General features: G+C 37.9%; 1 protein-coding gene and 1 pseudogene across 1 annotated transcript; one reads left to right on the forward strand and one right to left on the reverse strand.

Moving 5' to 3' along the window:
* Nucleotides 1–4,575: 4,575 nt before the first annotated feature.
* LOC148580487 (uncharacterized) lies at nt 4,576–7,291 on the reverse strand. The gene is made up of 6 exons (XM_088492249.1): nt 7,235–7,291; nt 6,995–7,075; nt 6,767–6,949; nt 6,232–6,697; nt 5,401–5,528; nt 4,576–4,899 (listed from the first exon to the last, which is right to left on the reverse strand). The coding sequence occupies exons 1-6, from the start codon at nt 7,289–7,291 to the stop codon at nt 4,576–4,578; spliced, it is 1,239 nt and encodes a 412-aa protein (XP_088348375.1).
* A 6,433-nt stretch (nt 7,292–13,724) lies between these two features.
* On the forward strand, nt 13,725–13,826 carry LOC148580488 (small nucleolar RNA R71; annotated as a pseudogene).
* The last annotated feature ends 5,911 nt before the right edge of the window (nt 13,827–19,737 follow it).

A 19,737-nucleotide genomic window follows, 5' to 3' on the forward strand; every position in this document is an offset into this window, starting at 1 on the left:
TTAGGATTTAGGATTTTTATTATGTTTAAGCTATGATCTCTTCAATCACAGGTTCAAGGAGGTCAGAATCCATTTTTGCTCAAGAAAAATTTAATATTTCATATATCAATTTCCAAACAAATACTCAATTTCACCAACCACTACACATACATATATATACATGTCTATACCACATGCCAAATCATGCTCACCAACAAAAGCCTCAACTTTACCAACAAGTAAGCATATCAGGCCACCTCACTTACAACATTACATGCTTTACCAACAATTAGCACCACTCACAATAATTCAACTATTATTCATATATTCAACTCAATTCAAATCATCCAACAACTACATCAATATTTCAAAATCCTATCCTAAGGTCACTGATGCAACAAGGATTTATACCGGTTCGGAATTCCACAAAATATTTCCGTTGTTAGTATAGTCCAAACCAATAGTCAATCCTCAAATCAAATTAAAATATGGTGTTGTCACAAGTACAAACCCCAATGAAAATTAACCGAAGTATTTAGACTCCGGGTCGTCTAACTAAGGATTGCAATGAAGTGGTCAATTATTGGCTATTAAGGGGCAAGGGGGTTTTGGGTTATAAGAGGAATGAGAAAAAAGTAAATTAAGCAAGTAATTAAAAGAAAGCAAGATAAAGAACTCTTGGCTAAGACTTAGGTAATTGAGATCACTATCCTTGTCAACAATTCAAATATTGATAATTAAGAGGAACCGAGCTCATTAAGTCTATTCACTAAAGCCTTAAGTATGTAATGACTACTCCTAGGCTTGGAGCACGTCAAATGGCTTGATCAACATCAATCCATAAGTTCCAATCTAGCTACTAATAAACTTAGTAGTAGGGTAGAGTCAATGGTTATCAATTTGATCCCCAAGGGTTCTGGAATTACCAATTCAATGAAGCCCAAGGACTTAAGATCACTCAATCCCCTTAGCCTAGGCGAAGGGTCAAGAGAACTACTCAAAAACTATAGGAATCATTATATCAAACACCTAATGTGCAATAAAGTAAATATCACAAAATGCTAAAATTAAGGAAACCCGAAACTATCACAAGCGAGAAATCAATAATAGCAAGCAATATCAACATAAAAGGAACATAAAAACATGAAATTACATTAAAAGGAGATTAGATCCAACAATGTTCATCAACAAACAAGAGAGCAAAATGAGAAATTAACATTACAACTAAGAAAATCAAGATGTAGAAATGAGAAATTGTAAAAGAAACAAGATGAAAATCAAGTAATTAATTCAAGATCCAAGACAATTTAACCTAATCCTACCCTAATTATAGAGAGAAGAGGGAGCTTCTCTCTCTAGAAAACTAATTAAAGGATCATGTTGACTAACTAATTGCTCCCCCCTTGCTTGGACTTCAATTCTGCATGAAATTCACTCAGAAACAAGTTGGACTTGGGCCTGGGCAACTTAGAAATCGCCCCCAGCGTTTTGCCTTTACTTGGGTCACGTGTGAGTATCGGCGCGTACGCGCCATGTGCGCGTGCGCGTTGATTGGCTGTTTCTTCATCCGCGCGTACGCGTCATGTATGCGTGCGCATCTCTATGCGAAGACACTTCTGCGCGTGCGTGCCTAGTACGTGTGTGCGCCCGTCGATGCATTCCCAATTCTTGTTTCCTCATGTATTCTCCACTTTATATGCTTTTCTTCTCATTTCTTCCATCCAATACTTGCCTCATGAACCTGAAATCACTCAACAAACACATCAAGGTATCGAATGGAATTAAAGTGAGTTAAAATCACCAATTTAAGGGCCTAAAAAGCATGTTTTTACACTTAAGCACAATTCAAGAGAGAATTACAAAACCATGCTATTTCATTGAATAAATGTGGGAAAAGGTGATAAAATCCCTAAAATAAGCACAAGATAAATCACGAAATCGGGGTTTATTAGTCACTAGCCTACGTTTTCGCAACCACATTACATTTTAGATACAGGAACCGAAACCATACCTTGACCGGTTCCCGTTCAACCCGGAACACTTCCAAATTCAACCTTCAAGGTCTCAAAACATCACCAACAGATTTTCAAGCTTATTTCCCCACTCCAAAGCTTTCCAAAACCATCAATCAAGCCCCAATACACAAATATACACTACCTAAGCCACAATAGCACACATAAACTCAATAACTCAATCACTAAATCACAAAATTCCAAGTGTTTAGCTTAGAGTTGAGAACCTTACCTTACCTAAGGGTCAAAGAGGCAAGACTAAGCCCTCCCTTCAAGTTAATTGGATCCTATAACATCAAAACACAAAATCTTAACACTTTTTTCCCAAAATTTTTGAAATTAAGGGCTGGAAGTTCAAAGAGTAAATTGGATCTTTATTCTTCTTCATTTCTCTTGTTATTTCCTTTATTTTATCATTTTTATGTTATGAACACTCTTTGTTAATTTTAATTTTATTTAATGCAAATTTATGTTTTCATGTTCATTTATTGCTTTCTTTAGTTGTTGTTATGATTTTCTTTCTTTTGGTAGTTAGATTTTATTTTTAATACATTTTAATATTATTTTATTCTCATGCACACCAAGTGTTTGATAAAATGCTTGGCCTAGTTTCTACTTAGTTTTTCTCCTCTCTTGGCTTGGAATTGGTGACTTTGGTGATCCTTGAGTCATTGATGTCCATTCTTGTTTGATATATTAGAGTAGTTAGTTGATTTGGTCTCCCTTGACTCTATGTGACCCATTAGTGTTGACATAGGACTTAGGGATTGAAATTAACTATACCTATTTGACTTATCTTCAATGTAAGGTTGACTAAGTAGGATTACTCTTCATAATCATCATGTGTTTGTGGTCAATGGCTAGGATAGCTAATCTTAGTTCTCAATTACTTGCCAAGAGGTTTCTTGCATTTGAAGTTTAATTGCTTTGACTTTTATTGCCTTGACTTTTATTTCTTGCATGTTTAGTTTTCACACTCTTGGTTGAGAAATTGGGTGTTTGGGTGGAATTGAGTTGTGGATGTCCATTCCACATTGTGTGAGGATTGTTAATTGGTTCGGTTTCCCTTGACCCTAAGTGACCCACTAGTGTTGACTTAGGACTTAGGGATTGGAATCAATTGTGCCCTTTTGACTAATTCTCAAGTAGGATTGACAAATTGGGATTAATTCCACACAATTGCCATGTTTGTAGTCCATAACTAGGATAGGAATCTTTAATTCCCCAATTCTCACCAAGAGTCTTCTTGCATGTTCATTTAATTTCTTGCTATTTACATTACTTGCATATCTTGTCATCCAATTCCCATTTCCTCTCACAGCCAATAACATGACACCTTAATTGCAACTCCTAGGGAAGACGACCCGGGACCTAAATACTCTCGGTTTATATTTGGTTTGAATTATGAAAACATTTGATTGATGATCAATTATTGGGTTTAGACTATACTTGCAACGTCAATCCTATTTTTAGTGTGAAAATCCAAACCTATGCTTTTGGTCATTGTCAACAGGCGCGCTAACTCCTCAAGAATATAGTTCATCCGAATGGGTAGAAAGTGAGCCGACTTCGTCAGCTAATCCACAATTACCCAGACAGCATCAAAACCGGTCCTAGTCCTTGGCAATCCCGACACAAAATCCATCGCAATGCTCTCCCACTTCCATTGCGGAACTTCCAAGGGTTACAACGTCCCAGAAGGTCTCTGGTGTTCAATCTTCACCTTTTGACAAGTTAAGCACTTTGATACATATTCGTTCACATCATTCTTCATACCAGGCCACCAGAACATAGCTTCAGATCGTTGTACATCTTAGTACTCCCTGGGTGAATAGAGAATGCGCTTTTGTGTACTTCCTTTAAGATATCTTGCCGCAAAGTCCCAACATCCGGCACAATGATCCTACCCTTGAATCTCCATAGCCCATCTTGATCCCATGACACTCTCCACTACTTCTCTTGCTCAATAGCTAGCAACACCTTCGGTAACACGTCATTGTTTTGATGAGCCTTTAGGAGTTCAAATTTAAAATCACTTGAGATTTGTAATCGACTCAAACACAGAGTTCCAGCCACTTCTTAAACACCGATCTTTAGATTCCTGAATGCCTTGAGCAACTCCTCTTCTCGAAGCATCATCCAAGCAGCATACAACGAATTCCGACTTAACGCATCCGCCGTAACGTTCGCTTTCCCCGGATGGTAATTCAACTCAAAGTCGTAGTCTTTCAGTAACTCCATCCACCTCCTCTGCCGCATATTAAGCTCTTTCTGATCAAAGAGGTATTTCAAGCTCTTCTGATCAGAGAAAACTCGGAACATAACCCCATAGAGGTAATGCCTCTGCACATTTAGCGCAAACACAACCGTAGCAAGTTCTAGGTCGTGCATTGGGTAATTAACTTCATGAGGTCTCAACTGCTGTGAGGCATACGCCACCATATTCTGGTGCTGCATCAGCAAGCATCCCAGACCCTTTAGTGAGGCATCACAGTATACCTCAAATGGCTCATTCGGCTCAGGTAACACCAACACAGGTGCGGTGGTCAACTTTTGCTTCAAAACTTGGAAGCTCTCCTCACACTTAAGAAGTCCAAACAAATGGCGCGTCCTTGCGGGTTAACTTTGTCAATGGCAAAGCTATTTGCGAGAAGCCCTTGATAAATCTCCAATAGTAGCCAGCTAAGCCCAGGAAACTCCTTATCTCAGTTACTGAGGTCGGTCGCCCCCAATTCATCACCGCTTCCACCTTAGAAGGATCTATTGCTATTCCCTGTTTACTCACCACATGGCCAAGAAACTTCACCTCGTCTTTCCAGAATTCACATTTAGACAGTTTCGCATAGAGTTTCCTTTCCTTTAGTATCTGCAACACGGTCTTCAAGTGTTCTGCATGCTCTTCTTCAGTCTTAGAATAAATCAGTATGTCATCAATGAAGACGACCACGAAACTATCCAGAAACGAACGAAAAATTATGTTCATATAATCCATAAACACTGTAGGAGCGTTTGTCAACCCAAAAGACATTACAGTGTACTCATAATGACCATAATGAGTCCTAAAAGCGTTCTTAGGGATGTCCTCATCTCTCACTCTTATCTAGTGATAACCAGATCGCAAATCGATCTTGGAGAAAACCCCGGCTCCTTGTAACTGATCCATGAGATTGTCAATCCTCGGCAGTGGGTACTTATTCTTTATTGTGACCATGTTCAGTTGCCTGTAATCCACACAGAGCCGCATACTCCTGTCTTTCTTCTTCACCAGTAACACTGGCACTCCCCACGGAGAAACACTAGGGCAGATAAAGTGTTTACTCATTAAGTCTTCCAACTGAGCCTTGAGTTTGGCCATTTCTAAAGGTGACATTTTGTAAGGAGCAATCGAGATTGGGCTTGTCCCAGGTACCAACTCAATCACAAATTCAACCTCTCGGGCAGGAGAGAATTCCTTGATGTCATCCAGAAACACCTCAGGAAATTCACAAACAACAGGAATTTGCTCTAAACTTTGTTCCTCACCCGACACACTCGCAACTAACAGCATAACGCCTTGACATTAATGTCCTGAACAATTTACTACCATGTAGTTTAAGTAATAGCCATTTACCACAACCGGGCCCTTCTGACCCTTCTGTCATAAAGTGCAACGATTTCTCAAAATAGTTCAGCAAAACATGGTTTTTAGACAACCAGTCCAATCCCAAGATAAGATTAAGACTAGTCATCGGCAAGCAAATTAAATCATGGACAAAATCACGTTGCTTGACCCTAAAAGAAACTTGCAGACACCCTAACCTAGTCACCATAGCTTCATAAGTGGCATTATACACCTTCAGGTCGTAACCTAAAACCACAATCTTCAATCCTAACTCACTAGCTTTTTCAAATGCAATGAATGAATGTGTTGCTTCCTAATCAAATAAATCATTTAAGGTTTGACCAGCCATATCACATATACCTTGGATAAGGGTATCAGACCCTTTGGCACCCACAGCTGAGGTAGTGAACACCCAACTAGGCTACTGTGCTCTCCCAGTACCTTGTCTCTGCTTCTCCAGACAGTTTGAGTCTTTATGTCCTGGCTTACCACAAGAATAGCACAAACCCTATCCAGCCTTGCACGGGACTCCCGGATGGTAACTCCCGCACCGAGCACAAGCTTACTCATTCTGAGGCTGCTTCCCAAATCTTCTCCCTTGGAAATTGTTGTTGTTGGGCCTTCTGGAATTATTCTGACCATAAGTCAGGTGTGGTCCAAAGCCTCCTCGTTTGAAAGGCGGACCTTTAGGAGCAAAGCTCTTCCCTTGGTTCTGTGGGAATGGCCCCCTATAGCTTTCTTTCTCTGTAGCCATCTTTTTCACACACTCTTTAGCAACCCTGCTCTTATTTACCAACTCTGAAAATGTTCTGATCTCTATTGGTTCCACTAAACTTAAGATGTCACTCCGGAGCCCTCCTTCATACTTAATGTACTTCGGTTCCTCGAAGTCTCCCAGAGCTCCCTGACACATGCGAGAAAACCTGAATAGCTCCTCAAATTTGTCTGTATACTCAGATACGAACATAGCACCCTGCTTCAACTGTAGTAACTCCAGTACCTTGGCCGTCCTGGCAGAATTTGAAAAGTATTTCTTATAGAATTCCACATGGAAGGCATCCCAGTTGATAGAGTCATCACACTGCTGCAGGAGACGTCGGGCTCCCTGCCACCAATACGATGCTTCCCCAGTGAGCAGATATGTAGCAAATTCAACACATTACTCTTCAGGTACCAACTGCGCTTGCAGTGCTTGCTCCATTGGCTGAAACCAGGTATGGACTTCAGTCAGATTAGTGGTTCCCTTGAACTTTGGTGGATTAACTTTTAAGAAGGTTGCTAGTGTCATTGGACCCTGAGCTCTATTTTCGCCGTTGCCATTATTATTTATCTGGTGTCCAAGAGCCTCCGCAGTGGCCTACAGAGTAGCAGCCATGTTTTCCAATGCCACTATAAAGTTTACCGGGTCATTTGGGTTGGTTTCTGGTCCTTGAGTACCAGTACGACCTCTCCCACGGCCCCGACCGCGTCCACGAGGTGCCATCTAGTCCATATACAGACCAAACAATCAGTATCAAGTTAATCAGTCTCAATATCGGAAGTCTAATGCTTCAAAGTCCCAAATGCATGCTCATGAATGTTTATGCCAGTTATATCAATCAGATATCCTAATAGCACATAAACACATACACAGAGAATGCACAGAAGCATAGTCAGTTCGTCCCTCAGGCTCAACAAGAACGAACTGTGCTGATGCCATAATGTAATACCTTACCACACAGAGTCTTATGCTTAAGTCATAAAATAGAGGTGGCGAGGTATTACGACCTCTAAAAGAAACTTTTAATATATATAGTTGTGTGAAAAATGTTTATAACTAGGAGCCTTTGAAGAAAAAGGGGATAAATCAAAACTGTTAAATCGAAAAGCGCAACTCTCTGATCGATAACATAAATGGAACAGATAAAGGATAAGCTAACGCGAGAAGATATACAAGAGAGTGCCAAGAATACAGATATCAAGACTCAAGGCTCAGTTTGCAAAGTACACCGGTCCGAGCATAGAAGTATACATACATATATAAAGTAGGAGAACCCAAAAGACATTAAAGGACAAGTTACAAAACCTATTTCTCCAAAATAACCTCTAAGAAGAGTCAATACAGTATATATATATATATATATATATATATATATATATATATATATATATATATAAACAGTGGAGAATATAAGTATCTAAGAAAGTACATAAAAATCAAAATAAAGTCCCAAGAGCTAAGGATCTTTGCCAAAACAGAAGTCTCCAGCATGCCTCAGCGAGGAGTCTCACGTCCTGCATCTGAAAACCACAAAATCTGCATGGGTGAGAACCGAGTGTTCTCAACATGGTAACAGTGCACAAATAACTAACATGTAATGTCCTGGGAAAGCCGAAGCCAATCCTAGAACTCCCAATTCATAATCAAAGCATATAAATATACTAAACCATGTGAAATGAAAATAGGCGACTAACTAAGGATTTTCAGTCTAACTAAATATTCCATTTCCAAACCCTTCGAACCTGCCAACCGCTGGTGCAGATTTTATAGCCCACAAACTAACCAGCAAGTGCACTAGGTCGTACCAAGTAGTACCTCAACTGAATGAGGGTCGATCCCATGAGGATTGATGGATCAAGCAACAATGGTTGATTAATTTACTTTATTAGGCAAACAGAAAATGGTGTTTGAAGATTCAAAAGCATTAACAATAAATTCAGAATATTAGAAAGCAAGCAGTAAAGAAGTGGTGAATAATATATGGAGAAACAGTTAAGGCCTTAGAGTTATCTATTTTCCTGATTGACTTTTCTTACTAACTATTTTAATCATGCAATATTTAATTCATGGCAAACTATAGGTGACTAAACCCTAATTCCTTAGACCTTTTTAGTCTCCTCTAAAATTCATCAACCGCCAATTCCTTGGTCACTTAATTCCAATTAGAGGGTGAAGTTTAATTCTAGTTTATATGCCACAAAAATCCTAATTACCCAAATATAAGAGGATTATATGTCACGTATCCTGTTAAGTGCAGATAATTAGAAATTTAGTAGAATATGTTTTCAAGCTATTGTTCAAGTAAAGAGCTTTTCCAAGTTATACAAGAACTCAATTAGAAAGAGGGTCATACTTCTGTTCCACCCAAATTCATAAGATAAAGAACGAAAATAATTCTTGAAATATAAATCAATACATGAATTAAAATAGAAAAATAATAGAATCAATCCATACAATAGACAGAGCTCCTAACCTTAACAGCGGATGTTTAGTTGCTCATGGTTCAGAGTGGAAACTAGGATTCTCTAAACTGTAAATTTGGAATGAGGTAGAAGAGAAGAGAAGTTTCTTTTCCCTTTTATATCTAATCCTAATTAATTTAAAATCTATTTTCTAAAACTAAAATAATATCTTTTCCTATTTTAAAATAAAATACAAATTTAATCAAGATTAATTAAACTGTGCGTGCAGCCTTTGGAAGAAGATTGGGGACCATTGGTATTATCAGGATCCACGCTGAACTTGAAAATTTCCAAGTTCAGCGTGGAAGAGGTAGTGGCATCTTTAGTGTGTTCCTTTGAATCCACACTAAACTTGGCTATTCCCAAGTTCAGCGTGGAGAAGGCAGCGTGTGCTTCCCTAGGAGTTCTCAAATCCACGTTGAACTTAGCAGGAACCAAGTTCAACGTGGAGGGTGTAGAGGTTGTTGGAGGCAAAATTTGCACGATTATATATCGTTGGAAATCCCTGGAAGATAGATTTCCAATTCCGTTAGAATCATGTCAATTGGATCTCTGTAGCTCAAGTTATTCCTGTTTGAGTGCAAGGAGGTCAGGATTGACAGCATCATTCGCTTTCTTCCTTTTCTGCTACAAAACTCCGTCAATTCCCTCCGAATGCTTCCTTAAATAAATAGAATTGTGCAAAACCCAAAGTAGCATCCATAGTGGCTAAAAGATATCTAAATTTTGATTAAACTTGTTAATTCAAGTGCAAATTCACAAGAAAAAGATAGATAAGATGCTCACGCATCACAACACCAAACTTGAATTGTTGCTTGTCCTCAAGCAACCAAAATAAGTGCATGATTAAGATGTGAATTTGCATGAGAAGTGAGAGTTTAGTCATTCTCAGATCTATTCTTAAAATGGGGTTTATTCATTGTAACTTTGAACAGTTTTGGCATCTCACTCTCCTTTAAATCAGAGGGATGTTAGGGTCATTCGGAATTAGAATCCGGATCTTATTATGAATTCTCTTATCTTTATACTCCAGTTTAATCCTTAAACACAACAAATTTACTTTAATTCTCTTTTCTTTGGTGCTTTGCACCTTGAGCCTAGCCGTGACTTTAAATGTTTTGTCTCAAACTTCACTTGACACAAAAACACTACAAGCACTTGACTGGGGAACTTTCTTTAAGCTCTGATTGCTCTTTTAGCTTCTCCCAGATAGTGGTGTTCAAAGCCTTCGGCATACTCTACTGAATGCATTTGGTCACGACTCTAAATATTTCGTCTCAAGGATTACTTGAAATAAGAATACCACAAGCATATAACTAGGAAAACAACTCTTTGAGCTTTTAATCATGTCAGACCTCCCTAGTCATTGATGCTCAGAGCCTTGGACCTTGCTTTTATTTTTCTTTTGCTGTTTTTTTTTTTTTTTGCTTCAAGGATTAAGCTTTCACTAATTTCAGATAAGTCATAATAGTTCTCTAAATTCTTGTTCTTTATACATCAACATCCTTTGATTCAAATTCAAAAATGCACTGTTCATGTCATTCATTCAAAATTACAAATAATACCACCACATTTAAGTAAATAAGATTAATCTTAAATATAAACTCACTCTTTTCATGCATTACATCACTTCATTCTTTTCTTTTGATTTTCAAGCTCAGTGAGCAATGTATGAGACACTCTTTTTCAGCATAAAAGGAAATCAAATAACAAAACAGCCAGTAAATTAAATTAGAACCTAGGAATTGAAAATATAACTGATCATGCAATAACAAAATAAACAAAAAATAGGAATATATATAAAATAAGAACGGGAGGAAATATAGAATGAAAGGAACTCAACCACCTCAGTTATCCTAGTGGCTATCTCATTCTTCTGGTTGTGCTCCTCCGTGAAGATGATTTGCCTCCCTTTGGTGCTATTCAAATAAACAGAAAAGCCAAAAAGCGAAGCGACAATACCAAACTTAAAAATTTGCTTGTCTTCAAACAAAGAAAAACTGAAAACAGAGAGGGACATAAAAAGCATATGGAGGAGTAAAAAAAAATATTATGATAAAAGAAGAATAAAATGATAAAAGAACAAGAGAGGTTAAAATAATTAAAATATATATTATCTATTTGTGTTTTTGGGTTTTTTTTTTATTTTTTTATTAATATGTTATATATATATAGTGATTTATTTATTTAATATATATATGTATAGAAAGGGGGGGCATATATATATAAGAGGGGGGCGATATATGTATGGGAGGGGAAGGATATGTGGTGCATGGTGTTGAAGGGGGGTGGAGACTAACGAAGGGAAAAGAAAAGGGGAATCAGGAGGGTTAGGTGTTGATTTGCTTGATTTTTTATGGTATTTGGGCATGATACGGTATGAAATTGTGTGATTAGAGCAAGTGACGTGATCCACGCTGAAACTGAAATGGAGCAAGTTCAGCGCTGCAACCTTTGCATGCACTCTTCCTCTCCACGCTGAACTTGATGCAGGCCCAAGTTCAGTGTGGACTCTTGGCTAATTCTCCCCTTTTTACGTTGTTCAGCGTGGGTCTTTACCTCTTTCATGATAATTGACGTCGTTCTCCACGCTGAACTTGGAATTTTCAATGTTTAGTGTGGACTTGGTAGAGGCCCTCTTTCACATTGCGCATATACTTCACGTTGAACTTGGAAAATTCCAAGTTCAGTGTGGAGCTGGTAGAACCAATCAACTCCAGAGCGTCCAAAAATTTTTCTAAGTGTCCAGTTCCTATTTTAAAATTTCTGCATGATCAAAACACAAGTAAAACAACGGAAAAACAGTAAAAACTAAATAAAAATCAAATAGATAATAAAACTAATGTAACGGAAAAATAACTAAGGATACGAAATTATAGGGTTGCCTCTCGACAGGCGCTTCTTTACCGCCACTAGCTTGACGGTCAGCTCCTCTAAGGAGGAGGATCATAGGGGCTCAGCTCTTCAACCCTTACTTTGAACTTCTTTCCTGTGTCTCCATAAATTAGCTCAATATGCTCCAGAGAGAGGATTCTGTTTACTGTATAAATCCACACTGGATTGCTAGTCAACACCACCTTCATTCCTGGGGAGAAACCTTCAGTGGCGATCTTTTTGTTTCTCCATCCCCTGGATACTTTCTTCTTAGGTTTGATGTCAGGAGGAATTTTATTGGTGGTCACTAAAGGAGGTTTGAGCTACAATTTCTGCTGTGCATCATCAGGGGGTTCTTGAAGGTTTGGATCAATAAGCTCAGTCTGCATGCACCTCTCTTCTTCACCTGCTGAATGTATATCTTTGAAGATGTGAAAGACTAGTTGCTCATCATGCACTCTAAGCATTAATTCACCCACTTCTACATCCATTAGAGCTCTCCCAGTGGCTAGGAAGGGTCTTCCTAGAATTATAGAGGCATTCTCATCCTCCCCTGTATCAAGAATCACAAAATCTGCTGGGAGGAAGAACTTACCCACTTTGACCAAGATATTCTCCACTAATCCATATGCAGGCTTTATAAATTTGTCTGCCATCTGTAATGCTATCCTTGTGGGTTGTGCCTCTTGGGTTTGCAACTTCTTCATCACAGAAAAGGACATTAAATTGATGCTTGCTCCAAGATCACATAATACTTTCTCAAAGGTTGTGCTCCCAATGGTGCATGGAATTTGAAAGCTCCCTGGATCCGGCATCTTCCTTGGCAAGTTATTCTAAATGATGGCACTACATTCCTTAGTCAGGACCACTGTCTTATCTCCCTTTAAAGTCTTCTTCTTTGACAACAGCTCCTTCATGAACTTGACATAGAGAGGCATTTGCTCCCAAACCTCAGCAAAAGGAATATTGATTTGCAACTTTCTGAAGACTTCCAAGAACTTTAAAAACTGCTTGTCCTTGGTCTCCTTTTGAAGTCTCCGAGGATATGGCATTTTAGGCTTGTACTCAGGAGCCTTTGGCAATGTAGGATAAGTGTCAAGAGAGTCTGGGAATGGGTTGTCCGCATGCTTTGGAGGGACGTGCTCTACTTCTTCCTTCTTCTCCTCTGGAGCTTTCTTTTCAACTGGCTCCTAACTTGTGCTTCCGTACTTGCCACTTGTCCACTTATCAAGGTGATAGCCTTGTATTCCTCTGTTGGATTTGGAATTGTGTTACCAAGAAGGCTATTAGTGGTCCTCTGATCAATTTCATTAACTTTTATGGCTAATTGACCCATTTGAATCTCCAAGTTCTTGATTGATGCTCTGGTTTCCTGTCTAAAACTTGCCAATATTGCTTCCAAATTATTGTTTTGCTGGGGCTGAGAAGCTGCTTACAGAGATGACTAAAACTGTTGGTTATTAAAATTATTCTGTTGAAAACCACCCTGAGAATTATTATTAAAATTTTGTGGCCTCTGAGGTTGCTTTCTCCACCCAAAATTTGGGTGATTTCTCCACCCCTGATTGTAGGTCTTAGAATAGGGATCATTATTGGGATTTCTAGGAGCACTCCCCATGTAATTGACCTGTTCAGAAGAAAATTGAGCATAATTAAAATTTTCATTTTGCATAAAATTACCTGTTGTGTCATAAGAGGCTTCTTGTTGTGCATTCTGAGTGTTGACAGCTGAAACTTGCATTCCACTCAACCATTGAGTAATCAGATTTAATTGCTGAGACAAAAGCTTTTTCTGAGCAAGAAGAGCATCAACAGCTTCCACTTCCAAAACGCCCTTTTTTTAAGAGGTCATAGAGTGCAAAGGATTCCTGTTGGAGGAATATAAGTATTAATTGTTAGCAACCAACTCAATAAGCTCAATAGTCTCCTCTGGTGTCTTCTTCATGTGCAAAGAACCACCTGCAGAATTATCCAAGCACATCTTGGACATTTCACATAAGCCTTCATAAAAGATATCCAACTGAGTCCTTCTAGAGAACATGTCTGGAGGGCACTGCCTTGTAAGTAGCTTGAATCTCTCCCAAGCTTCATAAAGGGTCTCACCATCTTTTTTTCTTAAAGTCTGAACCTCCACCGTTAGCTTAGTCAGCTTTTGAGGTGGGAGAAATTTAGTCAGAAAGCCAGTGACAACCTTGTCCTAAGTATCCAGACTCTCCATAGGTTGAGAATCTAACCACAGTTTTGCTCTATCCCTCACAGAAAATGGGAAGAGCATGCGTTTGTTTACCTCAGGATTCACTCCATTGGTCTTCACTGTATCACAAATTTGTAGAAAATCAGAGATAAATTGATTTGGGTCTTCCTGAGGGAGCCCATGATATTGACAATTTTGTTACACAAGAGTAACTAGTTGTGGCTTCAGCTCGAAGTTGTTTGCAGCTATAGGAGGCACCACAATACTTTTGCCATAAAGATCTGTATTAGGAGCAGTGTAAGAGCCAAGCACTCTTCTAGGTTGTTCATTCCCAGCTGGATTTGCCACATTGGCATTAACAGCATTATTATGATCTATAGTGGACTCTGCAGCCTTGTAAAGTAGTGCTTGTTGCAAACGCCACCTCAAAATCTTTTCAGGTTCAAGATCAAAGTCTAAAAGAGGTTCTTTGTCTCTGTTCCTGCTCATAAACAAACAGAAAATAAGAAAAGATGGGAATCTCTATGTCAGAGTGTAGAGAATTCCCAATGAGGTAACCTATGTAAAAGAAATAAAATAAAACAACTAAATAATAAACTATAGAAATTTTCGAAAATTATAACTAAACCTAAGCAGAAAATTCGAAATATATATAGCAAAATTAAATAGGAAAATTAAAATAAAATTAATTAGGTGACCCCAAACTTAATTTTAGAAATTAAAGAAAAATAAATATATGATGAAATTTTTTTTTTTAGAAATTAGAGACAGAAATTGAATAAATCTAATAAAATATAGAAAGATAAAAAAAGAAATAATGGAAAGAAACCGAATGAAAATAAAGGAAAATAAAAATAAGAAGGAAAATAAAAAAAATGGACGAAGGGTTTGAAGAAAATTAAAAAGTACAAGGAAGTAAAAATAAAACAGGGGACAAGGGGATGGAAACGAAAAGCAAAACAAAAAATAAAGAAAAAATGAAAAATAAAAATTAATAATACTAAAATTAAACAAATTAAAAGAAAAAATTATCTAATCTAAGCAATCAAACAACTAATGGTTGTCAATCACAATCAATCCCCGGCAACGTCGCCAAAAACTTGGTGCGGATTTCATAGCCCACAAACTAACCGGCAAGTGCACTGGGTCGTACCAAGTAGTACCTCAAGTGAATGAGGGTCGATCCCATGAGGATTGATAAATCAAGCAACAACGGTTGATTAATTTACTTAGTTAGGCAAACAGAAAATCGTGTTTGAAGATTCAAAAGCATTAACAATAAATTCAGAATAATAGAAAGCAAGCTATAAACAAGTTGTGAATAATATATGGAAAAACAGTTAAGGCTTCAGAGTTATCTATTTTCCTGATTGACTTTTCTTACTAACTATTTTAATCATGCAAGATTTAAGTCATGGCAAACTATAGGTGAGTTTAATTCTAGTTTATATGCCACAGAAATCCTAATTACCCAAATATAAGAGGATTATATGTCACATATCCTGTTAAGTCCAGATAATTAGAAATTTAGGAGTATATATTCTCAAGCTGTTGTTCAAGTAAAGAGCTTTTCCAAGTTATACAAGAACTCAATTAGAAAGAGAGTCATACTTCCATTCCACCCAAATTCATAAGAGAAAAATCGAAAATAATTCTTGAAATATAAATCAGTGCATGAATTAAAATAAGAAAAACAATAGAATCAATCCATATAATAGACAGAGCTCCTAACCTTAACAGTGGAGGTTTAGTTGCTCATGGTTCAGAGTGGAAACTAGGATTCTCTAAACTGTAATTTTGGAATGAGGTATAAGAGAAGAGACGTTTCTTTTCCCTTTTATATCTAATCGTAATTAATTTAAAATCTAGTTTCTAAAACTAAAATAATATCTTTTCCTATTTCAAAATAAAATACAAATTTCATCAAGATTAATTAAACTGTGCGTGCAGCCTTTGGAAGAAGATTGGGGACCACTGGTATTATCAGGATCCACGTTGAACTTTAAAATTTCCAAGTTCAGCATGGAGGAGGTAGTGGCGTCTTTAGCGTGTTCCTTTGAATCCACGCTGAACTAGGGTTTTCCCAAATTCAGCGTGGTGAAGGCAGCGTGTGCTTCCCCGGGAGTTCTTAAATCCACGCTGAACTTGGCAGGAACCAAGTTCAACATGGAGGGTGCAGAATTTGTTTGAGGCAAAATGTGCACTATTATATATCGTTGGAAACCGCTCGAAGTTAGCTTTCTAATGCCGTTGGAATCACATCAATTAGACCTTTGTAGCTCAAGTTATTCCTGTTTGAGTGCAACGAGGTCAGGATTGACAACATCATTTGCTTTCTTCTTTTTTTGCTACAAAACTCCGTCAATTCCCTCCGAATGCTACCTAAAAGAAATAGAATTGTACACAACTCAAAGTAGCATCCATAGTGGATAAAAGTTATTTAAATTACGATTAAACTTGTTAATTCAAGTGCAAATTCACAAGGAAAAGATAGATAAGATGCTCACGCATCAACCGCCACCAGTAATTTGATATGCAAACACAATTATATCAAACAAAGAAATGCACAAGTAGAAAGCAGATACGATAGATAGACAATTAGCAAGTAAATATGCAGTCAATTAGGCATTCCAAACAAATCACATATAATGCATATGATGTATGGCTGTCCTAGTGGCTGATGAGTCTCATCTGTCGGTTATAAAGCCAAGCCGACAAGTCCTGGTAGCTAACCATTAGACTATCCCTCTATCGTGCATCCCCAACTCGAGTTATCCACAACATAATAATAATTCACATCCAACATCCTTACTGGTGTATATTCACGGGGGCGAGCTCATCCGGAACTTTCACAGTGTCCGGCCACACTTACGACATAGGGTCAGCAGAGTACCGAGTCTCCACCTGGAGCACGTGGTGGATAGGCCACTGCTTTCACCCAGGGAAACTCGTGTCTCAGATAGATGGAGTGTAACAATATCAATATCAATAACTCAACATATATGCATTTATTCTCAGCCATAAAACAACATTCATCTCAGCCATAAATCATCATTACATACAGCCATTCGGCTCATATCATACACAGCCATTCGGCTCACACCACACACAACACTCCACCATTAGTCATAACTCCTCATTATGTCCCCTTTCTTCATCCACAAGTTACCCCTTCCCTAGCTCCATCTCAATTACCAGGCATTTTATATTAATTTAAGACTTAAAGGATGAAAATGGGGGTTTATAAGCTTGAAACAGCATCTCGAAAGGTTACGAGCTTGTTGGAAAGGTGAAAGACTTGAAAACAAGGGTTTTATAAGAAAATAGGGTCGTGTGTGTATGCACAAGAGTGTGTGTGTGCACACTTATAAGAATTTCAAGATGTGTGCGTAAGGTGTAAAATCTTCCAGTTTTGTTCGCTTGCACAGCTCGCAAGACTTCGTTAGTTGTGTGTGCGCACAAGGCATGCCAACGTTCCTAGCAGCAGCCATGTCCCTGAGTGTGTGTATGCACAAGCCTGTGCGTGCGCACACAAACCAGAAATCACAAATTCTGCAGAATTCACAGAATTCAGATTTTAGACCCCAACTTCCAACAATCATATCTCCTTCCACAAAATTTATATTTCCACCAAATTTAAACCATTTTAAAGCTTGTGAAATTATCTTTCATTTGATATAAAAAGCATCAAATTCCAAAAACAATAGCTTAAGATATGATCCGTTGAAGTTCATCAAAAATTCATTTTTTACCAAATTTCATAAACTTCCAATTTCCAAAACAGACACTTCCAAATTCATTCAAAACCAACCAAAACTCAATAATTCAACATCAAGCAATTCCAAACTCTCATTCAATCTTCAACCCACCAATTCTTCCATATTTAACCAAATCTAAATTCAATAAATTCAAGTCATAATCAACATTTCATTTCTCAATTTCCAAACAAATACTCAATTTCACTAACCACTACACATACATATATATACATGTCCATATCACATGCCAAATCATGCTAACCAACAAGAGCCTCAACTTTACCCACAAGTAAGCATATCAAGCTACCTCACTTACAACATTACATGCTTTACCAACAATTAGCACCACTCACAATCATTCAACCATTATTCATATATTCAACTCAATTCAAATCATCCAACAACTACATCAACATTTCAAAATCCTATCCTAGGGTCACTAGCCTACGTTTTCACAACCATATTACATTTTAGATACAGGAAACCAAAACCATACCTTGGCTGATTCTCGTTCAACCCGGAACACTTCCAAATTCAACCTTCAAGGTCTCAAAACTTCACCAACAGATTTTCAAGCTTATTGCTCCACTCCAAAGCTTTCCAAAACCATCAATCAAGCTCCAATACACATATATACACTACCAAAGCCACAATATCACACCCAAACACAATAACTCAATCACTAAATCACAAAATTCCAAGCGTTTAGCTTAGAGTTGAGAATCTTACCTTACTCAAGGGTCAAGGAGGCAAGACTAAGCCTTCTCTTTAAGTTAATTGGATCCTATAACATCAAAACTCAAAATCTCAACACTTTTTACCCAAAATTTTTGAAATTAAGGGCTGGAAGTTCGAACAGGAAATCGTCGCTTACCTCAAGAATAAAGTTGTGAGTTTTGTAGAGCTCAATGCCGCGGTCACATGGCTGCAAATAGTGCGTCAATCGTAGCTCCGAATCAAAAGCTAACGATCAATTGAAGTTGGAAGCAAATGAAGACAAGGGTTTTAGTCTCCCCTTCCCCTTTCTGAGCATGTGTGTGTTGTTTGAGGGGAGAGAGAGTTCTGAGCTCTCTAATAAAAGGGGGGCTTGGCTAGGCCTTGGGCCCAATATGGGTCCGGTTGGCTTGGTTTTGCCCGTTCGGCCCAATCTCGGGCCGATTTCTTTAAAATTAGTGTCAAAATTCTCGTTTTAATTTTCTCTATCATATTAAACCATAAAAATCTAATTTCTTATTCTCTAGAATATATTTTAATTTATGGGTTAATTAGTTATTAATTAATCGGGTTTTACAAATGGCGACAAAATCCTAAGTTTTCCACCGCCGATTCTGCCGCCATTGCAGTCATCGGTTCCGCCGTCGTTGCAGTTGCCAGTTCTGCCTCTATTTTTGCCATAGTTGTTGCTGGAAGCTTCTCAATCGAGCCACCTCTTCTATCAACATTATGGTTTCAGATCTGTTTACTTTGTAGCTACAGTTGCCGCTGCAGTTTCTGCCACCGTTGCTGCTGCAGTTTCCACCATTGTTGCCGATGTAGTTGCCACGTCGAAAGCTTCTGAATCGAGCCACTATTTCAGATCTGTTTTCTTCTTCGAGCTGTAGCTAGTATTCTTCTTCTTCTTCTTCTTCTTCTTCTTCTTCTTCTTCTTCTTCTTCTTCTTCTTCTTCTTCTTCTCTATATTATTTGATTCAGTAGCGACTCACATAGTATATTCTATTAGTAATTTTTGTTCTTATATAATTTGCTTATAACATATTCTTATGTTCATGTAATCTACTGGTTCCATTCATGAGATCTTGAACGGATGTTTAATGTGCATGTTTGTAATATGCTGAGAACATAGAAAATTGTTTTACTTAATTAGTCAAGTTTTTTGTTTGTTTGTGAGGTACTTTATGATTGCTTTGATTGTATTTTATTGTTATTTTGGTAACCAATTTTGTTCTTTATTGTTCTTGACTGTCTATTAGTACTATTATATTGCAAATTAATGGCTTTTTAAGCTAGCTAGCTACTGTGCACATCAATCAAGTCCTGTTGCAATATGAATCTCAATGATGGATTCTTGTGAGGCCTTGATAAACCCCGTTTTTAGGG

The sequence above is a fragment of the Arachis ipaensis genome, chromosome B10 (genome assembly GCF_059453495.1).
Source record: "Arachis ipaensis isolate K30076 ecotype BB chromosome B10, ASM5945349v1, whole genome shotgun sequence".
NCBI lineage: Eukaryota > Viridiplantae > Streptophyta > Magnoliopsida > Fabales > Fabaceae > Arachis > Arachis ipaensis.